The sequence below is a fragment of the Xiphophorus hellerii genome, chromosome 10, assembly GCF_003331165.1.
Source record: "Xiphophorus hellerii strain 12219 chromosome 10, Xiphophorus_hellerii-4.1, whole genome shotgun sequence".
NCBI classification, from domain to species: Eukaryota; Metazoa; Chordata; class Actinopteri; order Cyprinodontiformes; family Poeciliidae; genus Xiphophorus; species Xiphophorus hellerii.
The window spans coordinates 6013006-6037356 of NC_045681.1; the positions used below are offsets into that span (position 1 = coordinate 6013006).

At 37.6% G+C, this 24351-nt stretch overlaps 2 protein-coding genes across 10 annotated transcripts in view; one reads left to right on the forward strand and one right to left on the reverse strand.

Moving 5' to 3' along the window:
- afap1l2 (actin filament associated protein 1-like 2) overlaps positions 1 to 24351 on the forward strand; it is a 58019-nt gene that overhangs the window by 24459 nt on the left and 9209 nt on the right. For 2 of the 9 annotated variants that reach the window (XM_032574292.1, XM_032574293.1), the window contains exons 3-8: positions 1801 to 1866; positions 5273 to 5367; positions 20197 to 20326; positions 22459 to 22542; positions 22923 to 23134; positions 24157 to 24336. In XM_032574292.1, the coding sequence (XP_032430183.1) occupies positions 1801 to 1866; positions 5273 to 5367; positions 20197 to 20326; positions 22459 to 22542; positions 22923 to 23134; positions 24157 to 24336 (767 nt within the window). The remainder of the gene's footprint in view (positions 1 to 1800; positions 1867 to 5272; positions 5368 to 20196; positions 20327 to 22458; positions 22543 to 22922; positions 23135 to 24156; positions 24337 to 24351) is intronic. The other 7 variants (XM_032574294.1, XM_032574295.1, XM_032574297.1 and 4 more) reach the window with 6 other exon arrangements.
- LOC116727120 (kelch repeat and BTB domain-containing protein 13) lies at positions 7066 to 9104 on the reverse strand. Its single transcript, XM_032574303.1, has one exon. The coding sequence runs from the start codon at positions 8628 to 8630 to the stop codon at positions 7113 to 7115; it is 1518 nt and encodes a 505-aa protein (XP_032430194.1). The 5' UTR covers positions 8631 to 9104; the 3' UTR covers positions 7066 to 7112.

Consider the following 24351-nt stretch of genomic DNA (forward strand, 5'->3'; position numbering starts at 1 on the left):
TCAGGTCTTAATCCTAATTTTGTCAGTGAATGTCTTATTTAACTACATACATTGGAAAAAAAACATTACGTCATTGTTGATATTAAGTTAATATTCAATCCACCTTCAAGCCTCATCTTTGCTTGAAATAATCCAAACTTGTTTTTATGAGTGTTTTCAACAGATCAAGTTTAATAGTTACTTTCCAAAATTAGTCAACAATCTTCAAAACTTCAAAGATGGGAGTGGCACAAAGCTCTATCTGTGCAAGCGACGAGGTCTCTGACTAATGTTTGATGAATGCTTACCCCTGTAAGAGTGGGTGTCAATAGTGATCCCATCTGCCTGCACAATAGTCTGATTGTTGGAATGGAGCGCCCTCTTAAATCCTGAACTTTGGACAAACATCCTTAATGTTTGTTTAGCACAAAACTGAGATTAGATTTTCCCACATTTACTGGAAATGAAGCAAGGGAATCTCAATGTACAGTTGCTTAAAAAAAAACAAAGATTGTCATTAGAATCTTGTAATACAGTTGAAACCAGAGGTTTACAAACACAGACTAAAACTCCTCTTATTTTAGGTCAACTTAGATTACCAACATTAGTTCTATTTGCTAAATGCCACAATAATGACAGAGAAGATCAGATATAGTTATTGTCTCTTAAATTTTAATTTTACATACAGAATGATTACTTTTTCTTTAAATAACGAGAGAACTTCTCGAGGCACGCCTATGGAAGTATTCGCAAGCCATGTCTTCAACACTTGTTTCACAGAATGGGAAAGTCCAAAGAAATCAGCCTGGGAATCTATTGTGGAGCCACACAGGTCTGGCTCATCCTTGGGAACCATTTCTGGATGCTTGAAGATGCCACGTTCATTTGTTAAAACAATTAAATGCAAGTTTAGACTTGATGGAAATGTCCAAACATCATATCACTCAGGAAGGAGACTGGTTCTGTGTCCCAGAGAGGAACGTGTTTTGGTCCAAAATGTGCAAATGAACCCAAACAAGAGCCAAAAACTGTGATGATGCTAGCTTAAAGCGCTACAGATACAGAGAAAACACCATAAAAATTCTGTTTTTAGCTTACATTATTACCATGCAGCTACAAACTGAACGTGTGGAACACTTTTTAGAGATGTTTTAATGTTTTCAGTGACACAGTAACCTAGATGTCTGATACAGTTACTTTAAAACATAGACATTCAGAACCAGACCAGTTTGTCTTGATTGCCTGAAATGTTCTGTTGTCTTTTCACTTGAAATGTTCACATATTTAGAAAAAAACACTTACTTCACTCGTTTTTATGTCTATGAATAGTTTAGTTAAAGAAATTGTGCACCGGGTCCAGACATCCTATGTTGGAACGTGTTTGCCAGACTTGCTTAGCTTACTGAATGTTGGGGACTTTTCCCTGTGAAATCCGGATATCAGGGTTTTAAGGAAAGCGCTGAGCAAATATGCTTACATTAATCTGTGTCTTAATCTGTCAAACCAAATGTTTAACTTTGACTTGTCTTTAAAACCGGCATGGAGTACAATAACTAGGAATAAATGGTCCAAAACTGTACAGATATTTTTGTTTTTATTGTTGGGTCTTGCTTTAAGTATTCTGACATGTGGGACAACTTATTTTTTATCTGAACAGTGACCTTATTTTTCCGGTTCTTGGTTTTTTTCCCCCGTCTGTTTGTCTTGACAATGTTCCTTACATTAAACCGCTTTTTGTTTGGTTCGAAACTTGCGTGGTCTGAGATAATCTTTCCACCTGTGAAACTGTTAACCGCTTTTTGTTGTTGTTGTTTTACGCAGGTGGTGATGAGGAATACATCTACATGAACAAAGTGCTTGTTTCTGGAAAAGACAAAAATGACAAAGGTAAGAGATGTGAAGTGTTTTGTTGCTAAAATGTGACAAGTCACTGGGAAAAATTCAATGTTATTTTTATTTTCATTGAGAAAATGAGCAGAACTTTGCAACATATAAAACGATTGCATTATAAAGCACAGAAAAATGATAGTTATTTATGCAGACTTGTGAGGAAGTGGTGAAGCCATAAAGTACACACCATAAGGGGGTGTACTTTCGTTCTATCATAGAAGAAGTAATCTAACAATTGATGCAATGCATGCATTACAGAACAGTTCAAATGACTTAAAAGTATTTATTTAAACCTATTTGCTTGGTTAGCATTTGGTTGCCAATCATCTTCTGTTGTATAAGATTACATTTAATCAAGTCGTCATCTAGAGTTGTGACAGTTACATTTAAATGTTTCAGATAATCATAACAATCAGTTAATAAATTCAAGAGTAAATACAAGGTAGAGTATTCAAATGAGGATTTTAGTTCTTCAAATAGAACGGTGTGAAAAGGTAAATGTAAACTCGTGAAATTAACTGTGATAAAGCAACTTTTTTGGAATGCAGTTATTTATTTGCCACACTTAACTGACCTGTAGATGCAGGAAGTCACTTCAGTAAAACCTTTCTGACAACATGAAGTAGGCTTCATCACATTAAACTGACTCATCATGCCCTGAGCTAAAGAAATTACAGAACCGATAAGAAGCAAACTGAAATCTGTCAAGCTGGAGATGTGCACAAGGCATTTGTAAGGCTTTGATACTACTCCAAACCACAAAGTGCTATTTTCCAAAACACATGAATCACTGATGAACCTTCTCAGGAATTTCTGGTCTTCCAAAGTTACTCCCAAGTATATCAGCGACTCATCCAGGGGGTCACAAAAGAACCTACAACATCTAAAGTTCTGCTATTGTCATTTGCCTATCTTAAGCTTAATGTTAATGATTCAACGATAAGAAAGCTACTGAGAGTTCAAGAGCCAGACCCATGGGTGACCACAAAAAATTAATTAATAAATAAAACCTCTTAATGATCTCCAAGACTTTTGGGACAATATTCTGTCTGGACGACTTGCTGAAAACTCTAGCAGAAAATTCTGGAGGAGAATCAGTTTGTGACCAAACCACACCAGTAAAATCACTTCTAAAGTGTTCAAAATATTAAATATAAAATAGTAAAGTGTGACATAAAAAAAGTAAAAAAATAAATTTAAAAAGAATTGCCGCAATTTTTCACAGCACTGTTTAAGAAGCAGTATTATAGTGTGTCGTTCAGGGTTCACATCACTTATCTTTTTGTTTTTTGACCTTACTTTATCAAATTCATCTTGTTTAATGGTTTACTTTAAAAGGAATGTTTGTGATGAAGCTTTAAAAGAAAAGTTGTCACCTAAAGGACTCTTACTTGTATTGTTTGTGTGTTGTTGTTTGGTCTAAACAGTGCACACAAACATAGCATTATCACTTCTCAAGCTTGATTTAGAGTCAAATGAATAACAGAAAAGATAAGCTGCTGCAAGCAGAGGCGCCCCCTCACCCGTCCTCCTCCCACGCACCATTTCCTGTCTGTTTCTTCGAAGTCTCTTCACCATCTGAGACGGACCTGTTTTGTTTGGACGGTGACGAAGAATGTGGTTTGAGAAAGAAGCAGATTTAACACTTATATTCACTAGAAAAGCCACAAGTTTTCTTTTACAGAACTGATGGAACGCTGAGATGCGAGAATAGAGCGTTCATAATCAGCAGACACGTGTTTTGATCTAAAAATCTTCAAATGCCTATGATAAAGGAAGGGGCTAAGCACCTTCTTCTAGAGGCAGTAAGTAATGCAACTTAACTTGGCGTCTTTGAACCTCAACTATTGATGTCAGAGGAGAATGGCAGACTGGTTTAAGATAATAAGATGGCAACTGTATCTCAAACACCCATTCATTACAACCAAGGAATGCAAAATACCATCTCTAAATTGAACATATGACATGTTGAACCTTGAAGTAGAGAGGCTACAGCAGCAGAACATTATGAGTACCACTCATGTGGACTAATAACTGGAAACTGAGGCTACAATTGACACAGGCTCACTGAACTTAGACAACAAGAAATAGGAAAAACATTTTCTGATCCGATGGACCGGGCAACATTCAGATGCTAGGCTCAAAATTTGTTGTGAAAAACATAAACGTAAGGATTCATTGTGCTTCGTGTCAAAACTTCAAGCTATTGGTGGCCATTAAATGGTATTTCCGTCATTAATTCAAACACTACAACCCACCTAAATATTGCTGCATGTCAGAATATTCCAAAATCCCTGAGGAATGTGTCCATATTGTTTAATCAACGGCAAAAACAATTAAGACAAAAGAGGATTACAAATTTTTACTCGAAGACGTACCCAATAAAGTGTAAAGTGAATGACTTCCTGTGGATGTGCCACAGGAAGTCTTTGAGATGGCTGTAGCTTCTCATAAATTCCTGCAGTGTTAGAAACTGTAATCATTGAGGCTTTATTTATCAACATCAAACCAAAGTTATTAGTGAAAGTTCTCATTAATATTGAAATTTAATGAACACATTTACTACAATAATTGTCCACTCAAAATAGATTCCACATGGCAAAAATATGCAACTTTAAAAACTACAACTGAAGGGCATGTTAGATTACTTCTTTTCTAACTTCCTATTTCAGATAGCTGTGCTGCAGTGTTCCTGCTAGCTTTTTCATAAATGGAGTGAATGGAGATCAAGTTTTTGCAGTTATTTTATTCTTTTCTTTTCAATAACATCAGTTGCTGCTTATGCTGAGTTGGCGAGGGGTTATATTGCTATGTCCTACAGCCACCAATAGGGGGCGTCTACTTGTAAAGGCATAAATTACTTCATAAATGAAAGAAATAGCTGTAATCAAGCTGTAAAAATAGCATAGCCTCACATATTGTCATCTCAGATGTAGACTGCAACCTTATATTAACTATAAACTATATCATAAAGATATTTACAGCATTAATTTAAGCTCTGGCCATACTCTCTTTTTTTTATAAAGCTTAGAGGTTCAATAGAGTAGCAAGTTGGAAGGGCTAATCACCAGTCGATCTCAGTACTTCTGAACAGTTTTCTGGTAGTGCAATTGATCCGATCATGCAAAATGATTCTACATATGGCTTTTTTATTCTGTATCTGTGATTGAACAAAGAAGGTTCTGTTCTCAAAGGACTCCCAGAAAGCATTAGTTCATAGGAGAGTAGTGAAACATCTGGAGATTGAGTGCTTGATAAAAAGTATACTGAGTCTACATTTGCATAATGCTCAAGTTATTTGATTTCCCACAGGTTTTTAAAATTAAAATAATCAATATAAGCACAAAATTTGAGATAATACGTACTAATCTTTTTTTTTTCTTCCTTCTGTGCATCTGTGTAGCAGATGACCATTTGGACGCCCTTGTCAATGGAAAAGCAGCAAAATTTGTCCCAGTGCCACAGAAGAGCCTTCCTGACCTACCACCACCCAGAACAGTAAGTTATTGCCGGCTGTTCCCGTTCCATCAAAGTAAAGCAAAGAATTAGGAGATTTTAAATTTAGCAGATAACACTGCCATCCAGAAACTGAATTTAAATCAGAGGGAAGGTTCGGTGAAAATCATGAAATTCTCAGGTTTGAAAAATGAGTTCAGTGACACTTATAGTTCAGTCTTGCAAACGTTTTACACACCCCTTGAATCGTCTTAACATTAAAACTACAAACTTCCTTATATTTTGTTGCCATTTATTAGGAGTAGAATAACAAAACCAGTGCGTAATTATAAAATGAATAAAAAAGGATTTTTTTTTTAAAAAAGTATTACAAATAAGTCTTTTGCAATTTGGTGGGTTGTCTTCTGTGTGTGCAAATTCAGAGTTTGATGTTTGTTTCAGTTTATCTTTGCAAAATAGCTCAAACTCAGTCATATGGATACTAACCAGAAAGTTTGTTATTGTATATATATCTACGTATATATAACAACAAATTTTCTGGTTTGTTATTATATATATATATATCTATATATCTACATATATATAGATAGATAGATAGATAGATAGATAGATAGATAGATAGATAGATAGATAGATAGATAGATAGATAGATAGATAGATAGATAGATAGATAGATAGATAGATAGATAGATAGATAGATAGATAGATAGATAGATACACAATATAAGAATATAATGGAAACAATGAATTCTCTTGTACATTTGGCAGTTTGGATCAACTGAATTCAATAGTAGAGGAAGATTGTCAGTGAACAGAGTTTCAACTCGTGTCAAATTCTCAGTTAGATTGAGATCTGGACTTTAACTAGGCAATTCTCACACATATGATGTAGTCACCACAATGTTTCAGCTTGGGAAATGCATAGTGACTCATATGAGTTTTGGTTCAGACTGACCATAGTATTTTCTTCCACATGCTGTGTCTTTGATTGTTATTTCTCCATTAAGGCCCAACTGTTGTACTGTATGACTAATAGTTGTCCTGTCAACAAATTCTTACCACTGGCCTTTTAGCTGCTTATTTGATTATTGCTCCCATTAATCAGTCTATCAGTTTAGGTCTAGGGTTGGTTTATCCATCAATGAAGTCATCTGGCAATTATCTCAAATACCTTCTGCACTATAGATGTATGTTTTAAATTTGAAAATGAAGTGTAATTTTTCCTCCACTTGAGTTATTCTGTAATTTTTATTGTAACTTTACAAGCAGTAACAACATTCAAGGTCTGTAAATAGTCTTGCAAGGCATTGTAATAATACACATTACTTTCACTAATATAATGCAAACCTAATATTTGCTTTTATTTAACTGAAACAAGCAAGGAAAAAAAATCCTAGACTGTTTACAAGCCCATAAGTCACAGAAACAAGCGACTGCACACTGAAGCAGCAATTGCTCAGGAGTGTGTGAGTGGTAGGCCTTAGTGTTGACCGGGAAATTACTGGTTCCTGAATTGTCCCAGTGTGACTTCGGGAAAATGGCAGAGAATGAGAGGCTTAAAACATCCCATCAACCCCTTTGAACTTTACAGACACAGCGGCTTTTCCTGATCTAAACCACAGAAGCAGCTGTTGCTAATCAGAGCAAAACCTTAGTGTCAGCACATCTTTATGTGTATGTGAGTAAGTAAATGTGTGAAGAGCATTTATCTGTTAAAAATGTCCAGAAGTATTCCAATATTTTTAATCTCTTAGACTTTTAATCATTCTAGCACAGTTGGAGTAACTTCACATCTGTTGTACAGCATCCACAAATCTTTCTGAAATGTCTGGCAAAGCAATTTCTCTTTGTCTCTCATCCACATCCAGTTCTGGTGTAACTGGTCCGGTCTTGGGGAGTCTAAGTAGACAAGTCCATAGTGAACCACTCTTTGGGAATCCCTTCATCTGTCTGTGGGGTTTCCATCCATTTGCCGTGATGGTGTATTCAAGAGTCAACATGTGCTTCACTGTGAACGCAGAGTCCCCTCTTGTCACCGCAGTGAACAGCGCCCCTTTGCTGTTTATGTAATGTCCGGGCATGGCAGTCCACTGACCAGACGTAATGTTGTAGCAGTCCATCAGGCAGCGCAGGAAGTCATCGCAAGGCCCGTTCCTCATCACATACAAATTGTCCCTGTGGGCCACCATACAGTGGCCGTAGCTTTGCTGTCTGATCATGGTGGTGGTGAGACTCCACTTATCTTTTAAAGGCATGTACTCATAGATATCTGTAGTGTCAGGGGGTTTCCAGAAGCAAACAAACATTCGCTGACGAGCAACAGCACAAGCTGCTGATGCTACAGGTCTGGGTGCATGTTGGATAAACGTCCACTCTCCCTTTGCTGCGTCGTACTTCTCTGCTGTGGAAATTACCTGTTTTTGAGCTTCTCCGCCAATGGCATATAGGCGCCCCTCATGCCCAAGCAGTGTAAAGTCGTATCTTGGTTGCTGTGGACCTGGAAGAGTTGTCCATATCCCTGAATCTGGATTGTAACAGAAGCTTCCGTCCACTGTGTCTTTGCCATAGCCGTAAATTCCTCCAACAATGTACAGCCGATTGTCAAGCACGGCCACCCCAGCCCTGGAGGTACTGCAAAGAGTTGGCAGGTTTGTCAGATGCTTCCACTCCCCTTCCTTTTCATCAAGGAAGCAAACAACCCTGAAACAGTCCTGTAGCAGCTCCATTGATGGCGTATGGGTCCCTATAGCGATATAACTAGCAGGGGAGAGCGTTTGAGAGTATTTGACCAAGTCTTCAGGAATTGTGCTTTCTGCTGCTTCCTTGAGGTCATCAAAAGCATCACAAAGAAAGAGAGAGGCGTTCTGAAACAGTCTGTGCACTCCGAAGACGGAAGCCGCGTGGTAAAGCAAGAGGCAGTTATCCGAGTCTATGATGTTGCAAAGATGCCGAGTCAAAGTGGGAATCTGCAGGAAAGCAGCGCACTCTACGGCTTCAACAAGCTCTTCTGGGTCCCTGATGGGGGGGTTCTCATCCCTGCAGACAGCAAGCGCAATAAGGAAACCTCTTGCGTGCACTCCTCCTCTCAGATATAGCTCCTCTTCCTGGCTTTCTTTCATCCCTGAGTGAAATAGAGCTCGGAAATAGTCGCTGTGCCTTACAAGAAACCCACGATTAAGATGGAACCAGCTTTCCTCCACTCTCACTCTCACCCAGTCTGCCTCTGCTTCCTCCAGATCAACAGTTGAATTCTCGGCATTAATATCCTGGCTGATTCCCAGGCTCTCAGGCGCTTCCATGATCATTCACACCAAGACCTCATCTTTCTAAAACAGGTCCCAAGTAATTATTTGGTGCATGACCTGAATGTAGATTAGCCATTTTCCCTCTAACACTACATGAGTTTAAGTATGAGCTGAACTGCGTCCTGCCTGCCTGGTCTGAAAATAGATTAGGCTATAGATAGCCACTGTGTCACTTGCAGGCATTGGGCAGGAAGGAGAAACCGTTGACATGTACTGTGAGTTGTGTTGCTGTTTGGAACTACAGCGCCTTGCAAAAGTATTCACACACTTTGAATTTTTTTATGTTTTCCACAAGCTTCACCTGAAGTGTATTGGGATTTTATTGATTTATTTAGAAGGTGGAAAAGTAAGGAAAACTGATTTTTTTTTTTTTAACAAATTAAAATCTGCCAAGAGTCGTTCATTTGTATTTCACTCAACTCAGTATTTTGTAGAGGCAGTTTTTGCTAAAATTACATCTCCGAGTACTTGGTGGCGACGGTGGTAGGAGTTTGTTCTATAATTGGTGGGTTGCTGGTTCGATCCCTGCTCTGTCCGATTCTGACGTTGTGTCCTTGAGCAACATCTGTTGTGTCCTTTGGTAAGTCACTTCACCGCCTTGCCTGCTGGTGGTGGCCAGAGGCGCCGGCATATGGCAGCCGCTATACAATTACAGACCGTATACCATTTGCTCAGTCATATTGTCTGTAAACAGTCATTTTCAAGTCCTGGCACAAGATTCTTGGTCTGATTTAGGTCTGGGCTTTGACTAGAATATTTTAAACATGGATAATCTAAATAATCATACTTCTGATCCAGTGCATGCAAGCCTCTGAGAATTTTCTTCCAGGATTGTCCTGTTTTCAGCTCCATACATCTTCCCAATAATAGGCCTGTCACAATAAATAATAAATCAATTAATCGCATGATAAATTAAAAGAAACTCAATAAATTTAATTCACTTGACTTGTCGTTTTTCTCTTTTCTCCCTCATTTTACCAAAAACTGAATGATAGAAGTATTCAGTCTAGTTCTTTGGTCTCAACTTCTTTTTGAAAGATAATTTTGTTTACAGAGACTTCCTTATTCATTGTATTTGTTGTTTTCTGTATTTATTTTTGATATTTACAGTAGCTTCCAGTTCCAGTGTTTTAATGTTCACTGGAATTTAAAGGTTATAGATCCTCAAGAATGTGTTCTCGCATTATTGTGCCATTATTACTATTATATTACTAGGTCTCAAAACAATATTATCGTTTATCACAATAAGTTAATTTGACAATGACAATAAGGTAATTTATCGTCTACCAAAATTTGTTATTGTGACAGGCCTACCCATTAATTCTGACCAGCTTCCCTGCCCCTGCTGGATCATCCCCACAGCATGATGTTGCTACCACTATGTTTCATAAAGGGGATGGGTGTTTAGGGTGATGGGCAGTGGCTTCATCTCGTTAGAGCACCTCTTCCACATATTTGCTGTGTCCTGAATCAGGACTTCTTAAGGCTTTTTCTAGTTTTTCTTTTGATTGTCCTGGGATTTATTTAGGCGTATCAGTGTAAAGGGGTCATGTCACACTCTCCAAATTTGTATTTCTAAAAAAAAAAAAAACATTAGAAATGTTGTTAAAATCTTGGAAACTGCCCTCATGTATAATTTCTTTCTGGTCAGTCACATAAAATTCCAAATAAAATACACATAGGTTTGTGGTTGTAGCATAAAAGAAAATAGTGAAAAAGCAATAAACTACTATTTACTTTAACAAAGTGCTGAATTGGTCATAGTTGTGCATCATTTTAAATCTAATTTGTTTTGTTGTTAAGTCTGACCATTGTGGATTTCCTGTAATTATGCATCATTTTTGGTTGGGTGAAAGTAAAAGTTTATCTTTTGCAATTCGGAAAACATCTCTTTTCCCAAGAAGTCAAAACAGGAAATAAATGCAGAACATACACAGAGTTTTTCTTCACTTTACTGCTCTTGGAGAGCTGAGCTCCACTTTTCTATTTTAATTTTAATAGGAAGTGATGAGTGGCAGAAAAGTGTAGGATTTCTGAGAGTTAGTTTTTCCTGATCATTTTTATCACTAACCCTCTGATCTTCTCTGAGTGCCCTACAGGCCCTCAGCTCCTCTGGGTCTCTGTGTTTGCACGTGTTTTTGCTGCGGCAGATTTTTGGCATGGGAACCAGGGATTTTCCATGTTCCTCAGAGTGTTCGTCTTTTGGGCTCTTTTTCCCACTCTCCCCTCAAAGCCCCTCCACCACACCCATCTTCCTCCCCCTCTCTCTCTCTCTCTTTGTTATTTATGCCCCAACTCCTCGATCCATCCCGTCTCGTCTGTGTTTCTGTGGTGAGGATGTGTGCATGTCTGAGTGTGAGACAGAGACAGAAGTGAAAGCAACAATCTGAAGCGACTGGAGGGACGACAAAAAAAGTAGTTGGCATGTGTCCTTTTTTCTATTTTTTTGTGTCTTTTTCAACATTCCAGTTGGCCTTCGCCCACACAACAAGGAGATTTAGTTTTTGTGAAGATGACAGAAATGGAGAGAGAAGAAGGGAAAACAGATAGAGATAACAGTGGGTGGGCGGTGTGGATGGGGGGGGGTTGCTGCTGCTGCCGCTGCTGCTGCTCTGGAATGCTTGTCGTTTTTTTTGTTTTAATTAATAACAGATGCCTTCACTGCTCTGTGTAATCTGTTTTGCAGTCTCATTAAGGGGATGTTTCTTCAAGTGAGGGCAAAAAGCATTTGGACGCTTAATCTGAAACATGAATTTCTAATTTAGTGCTTAGGTGAGCTGTTTCTGTAAAACTCTGGGTAAGTTTCTGACTAAACTAACCCACCCAAATCCTCTTCTGAAGAACCAGAGTGGGCTTGGACGTTCCTGTTATTTGACATTTTTTGAAAGAAAGTTCCCTCAGCCAGTTGTTCTAGGGAAAAATATGACCATTTAAATGTTTTTTACTGTTACTTTTATTTACTCCGTTGCCGCTTTAATGAAAAGAAAACGTGTATCTCAATCACGAGACAGCTAAGTCACAATAATAGTTTTATTAGGGAAAAAATCCCAATAAAACTAAAAAAACTTATTTCTTATCGAGTCCAAGCTTTGCACCATTTACATCACTGGAGGATGACAGAGGACCACCGCCTATTGCTTTTCTGTGGAACATAACTCAAATTAATTTGGGAAATTTGTCTATTTATGTATTTTATCAAAAAACGGAGGATGTTAGTTTCTGTTGCAGTACTGAGACAGTTTTCACTCTGCATATTATCGCATATTAAAGCATATTTGGTATTTGAATTATTAAAACATTATAAGCATTTAGAGAGCGTCTCAGGTGCTTATGGATTTCAGTTGTTCGCAGGCGAATAATGGGTAAATGTGTAAATACTTTATTAACATTGAAAACATGTTATTGAAGGAGACAATAAATGCAATTTCTATAAATTACTGAACAAATTATATAATATAAGAAGGGAAAAATATATTTAAGAAAAACATTTTTCAGTTTTCTTTTTCTCTATTGATTGTATTTGGCTCAAGTGCAACATCCACACCTGTTAGACTCTTTGGTTTTATTGAGATTAAATTCAACTTCTGGGTGTTTGGTACAATAAAAGCCTTAAAACGTCAGTTTCAACAATGTCAGCTTTAGTTTCTCCTTTAAAGTTTTTCAACCGTCTTTTAATCAACTAACTGACTGGTGCAACCATAATGAATGCTGCAACATCAGGAAATGCATGTTTATGTCATCATCTTCCAGCTTGTTAGTTGTTTGTTGCATAATATAAGTTCCTATCGTTTCATATGGAAGATTTTGCATAAGATCTTTTGATGTACGCATAGTATAGGGAAACAAATGACATTAATGCAAAACCTTAAGCATGGCGCTTTTAAAGCAAACCCCGAATATGTCTTCCTGATTTGGCTCTCAGGTGACTTTTAGTAATTAACATTATTCATTCCTAATTTACCTTTATAATAATTATACCAGGAGTTTTATTAAACTGAATTTGAATAATTGTACTTACTTTACTTTATTAAATTAAGTGTAGATTTATATTTTATCTGTTTTAATTTAGTTAATAGTGTTAATTATTTTAGTTTTTGTTTGTATTTCTTTTATTTTGTGTATGTGCAAAAATCTGCTTCTTTATGTCTCAATATCAATATTATCTGACCCTTAATGTGAATGAAACTGGCACTGTAAACAAAGACAGATTCATTGATCAGCTGCCACACCAAGTCAGTTTTATTTTAAAGTTTCCGGTTCCCCCTTTAAAACTGATGAATAACCAAGATGCGTACATTTTCTCTTAACTCACGATTTCATTCTGTCTCAAACAATAGATGTGACCTAAAACTACCAGAAAACCAAACCTGATGGTGACGGCTATATTTGCTGATGTTTGCGTTCTGATCCATTAAAGAACAATCTAACATAAAACTGCTGTTCTCTTCTTTTTGCTGTGATGAAAACATTTTTCGTCCCACGCCCGCCTTTGGTGGATCCTTTCCTGCACGTTCTGGCATGCGGGGTATTAAGCCGAGTCGTCGTCACTGTGACTGCGCGCAGACCGTGACATGACGCCACATATTATGACAGCTTGCTGCATCTGCTGTGCATTACTGGAAATGTGTGAGATGGTTGACCTGATATTGTGGGAACAGCTCATAAACAGGGACCTCTCTGATTAAAGGGAGTGACATGACGGCTCTCTGACACCCCACATTAGAAATAATGATTTTTATGATTTTTATTCATAGAGACAAATATGGTTTGTTTTAAGTATGTGGCTCAATTAAAAAAAAATCTAAATTTTTACAGATTGGTTATACAGCGACCTCAACACTTTTTGCATCCCTGTTAAATATGTGTAAAAAGCCATAAAATGCATAAAACAAAACAAAATCACCAGTATCACATTTATTAAAGCCTTCAACAATTCTCATTACATGAAAGCAAGGGGATAATATTTTAATTTATCCTTTTTTTAAGTTAATCAGAGTGTCCAGGCATTTTAAATTAGAAATCAGCAACTTTTATTTTCCTAAAGTATGAAGATAATGTGATAAAGAGGCCCTTTTCTCTTGGCCGCAAGTTAACTTGATCTCTTCACCACAAACCATGAGCAGGATGGTAGGGGAGGTAAGGGGAAAAAATCTCCAAAGCTCAGGGTGAAGTCTCCCTAACAACAATTAGACATCATTACTACAAACAAACTTGTTGTTTGGGAGGCATCTGGATGAAAAAGCCGTCTCTGTCATAGCATATAAACATGTGGAGTTTGTTGAACTCTCCTGGAGATTTTAACTAGAGTCTTGGTCTCTGGTCATATAAGACTAATTGAACGTTTCATTCAATAAAAACCTGGTGAATTGGTCGTGAAACGGAGGATGCATATGCAGAAATGAACCTCATGTTCTCTGTTAAGTCTTTTCCAAAATAATTCTTTGAAAAACCTGGACATTTAAAATATAAAATGTTTGTCTGTTTAAAAAAACTGAAACTTGGTGTTTTGGTAGAGTACTGATCAAAACCATGTGGCCAAATTCCACATGTGGAAGTGTTTTTCAATTAATTTAAAGTGTCACCAACAAGGGTGCTAATAAATGTGACACTGGGGAGTGTGGCAAAAACTTTTTTCTTTTAAATTAGGATTGTTCTCAGGATGAAATGCTTTCTCAAATTAAAAATTAGATTATTCTAAAATGTTCAGAATAATCATTCTGAGGAGAATCGATTTCAACCACCTGCGTTTCTGATCTGAACCAAATATTTAAAGTTTGTTCAAACCTAATATGTCCTGTTTATTTATCAAACCTTCTCTGTGAGTTTTACAATAATTTTAAAGTTTTACAGGAACTCAGTGTTGTAGTCAAGACCACCTAACCGGAGACCAAGACAAGACCAAGACCAGAGTGTATCGAGACAGAGAAAAGACCAAGACTCAAAGGGTCCGAGACCAAGTCAAGACCAATACCGAGGGAAGTCGAGACCAAGACAAGACCAAGACCAGAGTGTATCGAGACAGAGAAAAGACCAAGACTTTAAGGGTCCGAGACCAAGACCGAGGGAAGTCGAGACCGAGTCAAGACAAAAGACCAGCGCCCCGTGCTACATGACACAATAAAATGTAAAATATAATCAAAATTGCTAATCAAATTGATCTGAAAGATTCACATTCCCATAAAAACACCTAGATATTAAATACTTAGAGCTGAAATAAATTTAACCAATGTTAAAAGCAGAACAAACTCTTTGTTCTGCTTATCTAAAAAGATAATGCCCTGGGCATTTGCCCATATCATTCATGTCAGAAATCGCCACTGTCTGCACCATTAAACATAGCAGTTGAGGCAATGCCCTGACGGTAATCAACGCTCAACTATGAACACTGACCAAAGAGCAACAAGCAAGAAGTAACCAAGCACAAGGCGTTCACCATGACTGTTCTCACCCTGTCTCCCACTGCATGAAGCCAGGCAGCACAATGCTGTAATGTCTGTCATCATGGCAGACATTAGAGCTGCCACTTTGAATGAAAACAATCAAAGCGCAATGGGCATGTTCTGCATGCTCTTTAGTTCTTGTGTTTTATTTATTTGCTAATTAAATAAATATCAATGTATATAATTAAATAAAATAATCATAGCTACTGCATTACAAGAACAAAGAACGGCTCTCAGTGAGGCTCCGGTCCTATCATCTTAGTAAAGAGAAATTCAGAAGACTCGGATCGTTCGTGAATGTCACATCACTATATTGCAGACTTTTGGACACAGTGTTGTCCCATATATGCGACCCGTTAGTCGACACCTCCATACAATGGACCTTACCAAGCTCCGCCCACAACCGACCCACGTGACAGCAAGTCTCACAAACAAAGCCTCGCGGCGCGTTGTTTCTATGTAAACATGACTCGATTAGTGCATCATTTCTGCCGGATTTTCACAATACATCATCCACTACAATGGACAGAGGAACTAACAAGTTCATGTCATCATCTGGGAGGAGGTTACTGGTTTCTCAGTCACAAGCTGGTTGCAAACCTGAGGCCAGCAGGTGTCAGTCAGTTATGGTAGATCTGAAATTTGGTTTGATGACGTCAATATGAGAAGCTACAGACTGATAGGAGGAACCAAAGAGCTCTGTAAAGGTAAAGGCAAATCTTCTGAAGTTGGGATATAATTAATTTAATTTCACATAATTATCGCGGTAGAAGCCATTTGTTTGTTAAAATTTAATGAAATATATTTGTTCTATTTGATGTTTGTTGTGATGAACGAGCTAATTAGTCCAACGTTTAGAAACTACAGCGGCTGTAATGCGCCACAGCAAAGGGAAACAAAGGTAAAATAACCCGAACAGGTGATCAACTCAAAACCACTCCTACCTTTTTACTCTCTCTCTCTCTTTGTAGTTTAAGCACACCTGTTACCGTGGCAACCGCCTGCGCCCCGCAAGACGAGCAAAGATTACGTTAAAAACATAACATTCAGTCCGTTACGATATCAAGTTTCCAGACTTGATATTTATTTCTCGATTATTAATCAGCGCTTCCCTGAACACAGCGATGGTTGGCTGACTAGCTGTACTTGGTGCTAACGTGGCTAACACGAGTAACAGTTTAGTCCAAAGCCTTTTCTGCTCAAATAAAATCTTTAGTGTATGTCAGATACAGACACATTGCATATTGATCTGTTTAGCTAACGTAAGACTGTGTAGCAGACAGGCTTCAAGGTGTAGAAGTTGTATCAGTTCTGCCATTATGCTGTACTTAGCTAACGGGAAGCTAAGTGTGTTTGTGAGACGGTCGCGCACGTGACCACGTAGAATGGGCATCAGCCAATGAAAAGCGGCCCCTCTGGTAAGGTCCATAATTCAGCGCAGTGAGTGACTTTTTTTTCATCACAAATGCTTATGTGTCTCTGTGCAGCTAGCTTTGCTAACATCACGTCATCGGAGCTTACCTTTCTTTGAGCTTCTTTTCTAAGTGACGAAAAACGTTAGACATAGTCCCCACCGTGTGTGAAAGCGAAGCGCTGCTGAATTAGCTGTCGCTAATTTATAAATAATTTATGATTTATGACCATAAATCATATGATTTAAGCAGTTATTGACGATTAGACAGACATCTTCTGCCGCTCAAAGAAAACCACTGCGCATGTCTGGAGCGCCGCGTGCGAGTGAAAGGTGGGGAGGGGGAGGGGTGAGTAACAGAAACCCGTACCGGTAATTGGTAAATCACGATATTGCTTGGATTTTAATCGGTACGTTTTGCATCCAGTGAAAACAGACATGTTAACAAATAAACTGGACAATATGCTGTAAGTTTAGTGATATTTCCACAGTTGCGGTCTTGACTGGTCTTGAAATAAAATCCAGAGTCCTCAGTGTCGGAGACCGAGACCATCAAAAAATGGTCTCTAGACCGTTATCGAGACCAAGACCGGTCTCGAGTACTACAACACTGCTCAAGCGAAAGTAAAAGAATGCAGGAAGTGTGTCCAGACATTAGTGGTGGGAGGAAAATAGTTTACAAATGTCACTTAGGGTCTCTGAGAGTTCACTGTAAATCTCTACGAAAATACAAGCTGCCTGCATCAATGCTGGCTTTATTCCGCACAAGCAGATTATCTGAAATGTTTTAACCTCACATCATTCCTGTACTGTAGACATTTGTGTATTTGATTTATATCTGAAAAAAATACCTTAACTTTTGATCATATCACATCATCATAAAGGAAAGAATAGATTCCACTTTTACTTGAAGGTTTCCTCCATCCTTGTTTTCATGTCCGCCAGACTAAACTTGTGTATCTCAGATCTTCTTGCCACTTCAGTTACCTAATCCCATAAAGCCTGTGGACACAAGTTGAAGGGACAAATCTTGTTTTCCTGTGAAGAGATGTCGGAGTTATTCCAGCACAGAGTGGGAGTGAGAAAGTGATCGTTGAAGAAATGACTAACCATGTTTTGAACTGAGAGATTGTTGCGCAAAGATAGGTTGATGCATACAAACATCTGTGTGAAATGTTGCAACACAATAAGCATTGTGCAGAAATTCAAGGAAGTATTTTTCATGCCTTTTGTGTATCTTTCTATGATTGTATCTTTGCAAGGAATTCATCACTGCAGCAACATGTAAATGTTCTTGAGTCACTAGTTATGTCAGAATTTGCTGCCTTAAACAAGTAAAGAAGTAAAGTTTGTCTGAGAATTATTAAGACCAAGGAACACACCAGTCAGAAGCTCATAGTAACGCACAGGTGTTGACAGAACAACTTTTTCGTCCATCCATCTTTTATCTTCTGCTTAATCTGGGTTTGGGTCACAGGGGCAGCAGTAGAAAGGCCCAGACTTCCCTCTCCTTAGCCTCTTGAGCCAGCTCCTCTAGGGGAATCAACCAGTGTTCCCAGGCCAGCCGAGAAACTGTCGTTCACTCCATAAATCTGGCCTTTACTGAAAGGTTGTGAGAAGAAAGCCTTTAAAAGAAAAACAAAAGAAGTCACGATTCCAGGTTGCTACAATCCTTGTAGGGGACATAGCAAACATGTGGGAGAATGTGGTGTGGGAGTGATTTTCTTCAGCAGGATAGCTGGTTGGAGTTAATGGGAAGATGGAAGGAGCTAAGTGCATGGCATTCCTGCTGGAAAACATGTTAGAGGGTGCAAAAGAGTTGAGCCTGAGGCTTAAGATCACCGTTTCACAGAGAGATTATGCAGAACATTCAGCCAGAGCCACAATAGAATGGTGCAGATTAAAACACATACATGGATTAGAATGACCTAGTCAAAGTCTCAACTTAGTCCCAGTAGATAACACTGGGTTACAAAAAATATTTTTTGGAAGTTGTCTATGTTTTTTCAACTGATTTAGAACTATTTTGCACTGCTGAAGTGACATAAATCTTTCTTAATCAGGTCTGGTTTTTATTCAGTAACACTTCATTTGAAGGGGTGTGCATAAGACTGACATGACACTGTCATAAATATGAAATAACACCTGTTATGAACATGAAGGTGTCTTTAGTAATGTTTATGACTGTTGTCATGAACTGTCATTTGGTAAATAATGACACTTTTGATGCAAAGTTGCATTAAAAGTGCCATCTTTACATTAAGGTGCCATTATTTACCAATTATTGCAAAGTTTGCACTTTTAATAGACTTTTATTGCAACTTTTAAAGCAATTTTGCATTAAAAGTGTCAGTATTTAAATGCAAATACTAATTTGATTTAGAGAATCTCAATCTTTTGACTAAATTGATTTAGTTTATTTTTGTTACATTGTCAGTTCATTTCCGTTAATATTTCTCATCCAAAAAAGGTTTTATGAGAGAAAATTGTTTTCTAACAGAGTGTATTAATTAAATCTCACAAACTTGGATTTCTGTAAATTGAATAATAAACACTTTTAAGGGTAAGTACATGTAAATTGAACATTTCGTCATCATCTCTCCTCCTGCTCATCACTCATTGATCCCAGATTCTCAGGAAAACGATCCATATATGAGAACAGGTTATGTATTTTGGTGCTCATGTTGCATCCATAGTTCAGAAAGTTGACCTGATTGAGCAAAACCAGTGTGAATTTTGGATTCAGAACATCAAAATTACCCCGAAACAGTAAAAAAAAAACTGATAATTTTTTGGCTATTGACCAGTGTAATGCTTGACTATACTTTCCAATTGATGTCAACAGATATGCTTCATTTCTATCCAATATGACTGACAAATGGATTTTTCTAGATGTGTACAGCTGGTAAAGATCATACCTAGAAAGACTTGCTAATCGTACAGAGTATTGACTCAGATTGGCTGAACACACTTTTCAGATTTTTATTTGTGAGAAACTTGGCAGACAAGTGTAAATTATCTTACTCTTCACAATTATGTGCTTGTTTCTGTTGGTCAAAATGTAAAACAAATTGTGGTGTGAGTACTTTTGTAAGCCATTGTATAGTCTAAAAATCACAGCTTGTTCAGATTCATCCATCAGGATGAATTCTTCAGGATTTTCCAGCCCATTATTCCTTGGAAAGGCAGAATAAGATAGATTCTTGTGATAACAAATGTCTGTGAAATGTGTTTTGGACCATGTAACTAATTTACTGTCTTTGGTTGAGTGCTTGGCATGGGGCAGACAGACGGTCTGCCACACAAGAGTTGACAAGAGAGACAGAAGTGAAGCCAGACTGCTGATTGATTTCAGGAAAACCCGCTGGGTGCACATACACACGCGCGCACGCACACACACACACGTCACACCTCCTTCTCCTATGTCTATGCTCTCACACACTCTCCCCTGAAGGCAGAGTTTTGCTCTCGAGTGCACTGGGTCAGACAAGGATTGGTTACACGTGGAATTCCCTACTTACTCCTAGCTGGATTAACGATAAGTTCAGTCTGCAAGAAACAAAACATGACTAATAATAAATGCATGAATGTGTGTGTGTTTTTTTGTTTTGTTTTTTACATCTATTCACCATCCACACACAGTTCAGACGTACTGATGACAGATTAAATGGATAAACTTTTACAAACTATTTCAACTAACTAAATTTTTCAACAGATTTCTCTTGTTTGTCAGGGTGTAGTGGGTCGGGAACCGTTCCCCTTGCCTCCAGTTCCAGTCCAAGCCTGTATAGATCCTTCAGAGAGTTACTATGAGGAGGCACAACCTTATGAGGAAACAACCAATGGTAAGATCCTTTGCAAAATATTACAAGATTTCTTTACACTTTACACCAAAACCACCAAGAGTTGCACTTTTTAGCATTTAGTGACATCTAGTGGCAAATTAGTATAGTGCAACCAAATAAAATGGCATTTGGATCATTTTAAATGTTATGTGAAGCTGCATTTGATTCTACTTCAAAGAAGATTCCTTTTATTAAAGACTTAGCTTATGTAAGCAATTTTCGTCTAATATTTCAGAAAATAACAATAAAATTGTTTTATACATGGAAGACTATATATTCATAAAAAATTTTACCGGTTACAGCATGTGTAAATAATGAATTTGTAAAAACTGTATAGTAATGTTGGCAATAGATTTCTAATTCAATTCATTTTCTAATAGTGCACATATCTACTTCTTTACTGAGCTGAGCATCATATTTATTGTGTTTGCACGAAAACAAAACAAAAAGATAAGGCAAATAATGCAGAAAAACACCAACAACTCAAATATAGTTGAGCTACTTGTTAAGTAAAACTTGTGAGAAAGTTTGGTTTGATGTAACAACAGAAATAAGCTGAAATAAACAGAGGTATACGTCTTAAATGTTAAAAATGTGTTCTATTCAACCCTAAATCCAAAATCCAGCTGAATTTTTAAAAACTTGAGTTTCCTCATTGTTGCTACAAGTAGCTACACTAGTGTCCTTAACAAATTATGCTTTCAAACACTCTAGTTACACATGTACCAGCAGAAATTGGAGATGATTTAATTATGCATGAATAGTTGGAGGTACAGATAAACTGTTCATTAATACAGCTATCACTTTGTTTTATAGACTCGGCGGCCATATTGGGATTTTTAGCTCTGGTTTAGAGAGGAAGTAATTGTTTTTAAATAAATCACTGATTATTGATACCCCGGCCAATAATACTTTACAATTCCTTTCGCCAAAAGGACAGCACTTGGTTTTCTGTAACATTGGGATCTTTGACCACCAAAGGAGTCTTGCTCTCCTTTTCAGCTCATCATTTTCTATAGTGTTTGGTTCTGGAGTCTGAGATAATTATGAAAAAAAATTTGCTTTTCTGTCATTGGAACAATTTCTGTGTTAATTTGATTAATGTTCCAGCTGAAATACCCAGAGATAACCCCATCATTGGTTTTCTTGTACACACCATCAGTTATTTACCTAAAATCTCCTGGTGTTTCTTTTGTTTTGCACCAGAACCACCTCCAGTGGTTGGGTTATAAAAACTCAATTTTAGTTACATTTGACCAAAGTCCCAATTAAAATCCCAGTATGAGGAAGGAAACTCCACTGGTTTGGATTTGTTATGGTGGCATAGAAAAGGTTTTTTTCCTCGCATTCCCACAAACAACTGGTTTGAGCACTGCATCTTTTGCTTTGGTTGGCAGAGTTGACGATGTTGAGCTGGCATTCTTAGTTGCAGTCCTCTAACACTTTAGATTTTTACCTCTCTTACCATCCTGGTCCCTGTGCATATTTTCCAATGTTTTAGTTGTTTTTAAATTTTTCCAAATTACTGTTCAACATTTTTTCAAGAATTTTTCTTTTAGAGGATTTGTTAGGGGTGCCAAAAAATAGGAAGATATTGCCTACTTTCTGTGAACACTGTAAAAACAGAAAATCTTACTAAGTAATTTTGGTCTAATATCTAGTGCAAATATCTTAGTACACTTGAAATGAGATAAAACTGACTCACAAATAACTTTTCAGCAAAAAATATAATCTTTTTTTAAATTAATAATTCCTTAAAATTACAGAAAAAGTACTTGTTCCTGATTATTTGGCAGATTATTTCACCTATAACAAGACATTTTTCACATAAGTGAAATGATGTGCAATATTAAGGTATTATTGACTTAAAACAAGCTCTTACATTTTGCTGAAAAGTTACTTGTAAGTTAGTTTTGTCTTATTTTAAGTGTAGTACAATATTTGCACTAGAAACTAGACCAAAAAATTAAATCTACGATAATCCTGGGATAGGTTTATTAAATCTACTTTGTTGTTGTTAGATCTGTATTTTTTATAAATGTATTTAATTACTTATGTTCAACAGATACATTGTTTTAAAGAAAACATCCCATATTTTCTGTCTTCTTATGGGTTTTTTTGATACTGTGCAGATCTGGCGCGTTCTGGCCTGCTCTCTGAGCCCTGGATGAGAGTGCCCAGCTCAGACTGTGTGGTTTATGCTGTTATCACCGGGGGTAGATGAGACTCCTGTGTCTCTGTGGCATGTCTGCACTTGTTTTTATTTTGCGTCTACCAAAACATGCATGGGGAAACCAGCATGGTCGGAGTGTGGCATGTTAAGGAGCTGCCGCCATTAATCAGACTTATCAGTTTCCTGACTGTGTTCTTTTTACTTGTCACCATTTTCCTGCCTATCATCCATCTGTTGTTAAAATTAATACGTCAGCTCAAGTTTTGTGAGTAAATGCTTCACTCAAGAGGGTCAGGAGATCGGACATTAAGCTCATTAACTCCTCCAAAATCATCCAACCCTTTCAGCTTGCTTTAAACAATCCTTTAAGCAACGCTCCTTCCAGAGTTTTAACTGTTGCCTCTGCATTTTTTTTCCTCTTAGAAGACGGAGATGCAGTCAGCAGCTCATACGAGTCGTACGACGAAGAGGAGGTGACTAGAGAGAAGTCACCATCTGCTCAGCACCAGTGGCCGTCAGCCGAGGCGTCTATTGAGCTGATGAAGGACGCTCGAATCTGCGCCTTCCTGTGGAGGAAGAAGTGGCTTGGCCAGTGGGCCAAGCAGCTCTGTGTCATCAAAGACCATCGTCTTCTGGTGGGTTGCACACTCAGTTAAAGACTAGCACATGTTCCGTGTAGAACATCAGCCGTAGTGTGTTTCCCCTCTGTAATTATAGGAATTTTAGATCAAAATAATGTGTAAATTCAGCCTGAAAACCTAAATTACAAAATAGAATTTACTTTTCTGCTTGTATTGACGTATCATGATGATTTCTGTGAACAGACATTATTTTGGGGCAGAGGTTTGTCATTTCTGATGTAGCAACCTCAAGAGAAAATCTTGGAAAAGACTTCAAGAGATTTCTCTGTATTCTTCTGTTATTGCTGGTCAGTGTGCATTTCTTTCTGACAAGGTATTCTCATTATTTAATCTTTATAATAACTTATTATCTTGGTATGCAATATGTAAACTAAGGTAAGTTTTCTATTATGCATAGAAAATGGTTAATGAAAGCATGCCCAATTAATTTCTGAATAGTTTTAAGGTGTACTTTAATTATTTAAAGTGCAAAACATAGACAAGTTCTATTAACTTTACTTCGGTTCCCATAACCATTTTCAGAGAAGAAATGACCACAATTTTAAAGAGATGCCTGTATTAAATAGTAGATTATTAAACATTTAGGTCAGTCTTTGACTATATCTGTTTATCAGATTAAACATATTTAAAATGGTTGCAAGATGAAAACTAAGCTGCATCAAAGACCATCTCCTAATTGTAAAGCACAATGGTGAAAGGGTGAGGATTGGGGATTTTTTGACGCATTTCCTGTTGGTATTTACCGTGAACTCCAGGTGTTTTAGCCAAATGTCAGCCCACCTGAAAAACAATTTGGATATCATTAACTTGCCCAAGTTGTACCCTGCGCTGCAGTGTTTTTCTCAAAGTCCAAAGCCACAAAGTGACTGAAATGTAATGAAAGACCCTTGAGAAAGCTGAGTGCAGACAAATACCCACAAACCTCAATGAATTACTGTTACGCTGTAAAACTGGAGAACATGTTGTCAGCACGCACCGTAGAGATGAAGTCACCATGGTTTCTTTATTTTCCTTAGTGCTACAAAAGCTCCAAGGACCAGACACCACTTTTGGACGTGAGCCTGTTAGGCTGCAGTGTGATATATAAAGAAAAACAGCCAAAGAAAAAAGAGCACAAGCTGAAGATCATCCCAGTAGGAGGCGAGGCCATTGTGTTAGGCCTGCAGAGCAAAGAACAAACTGAGCAGTGGCTTAAGGTGACCAATGTTCTG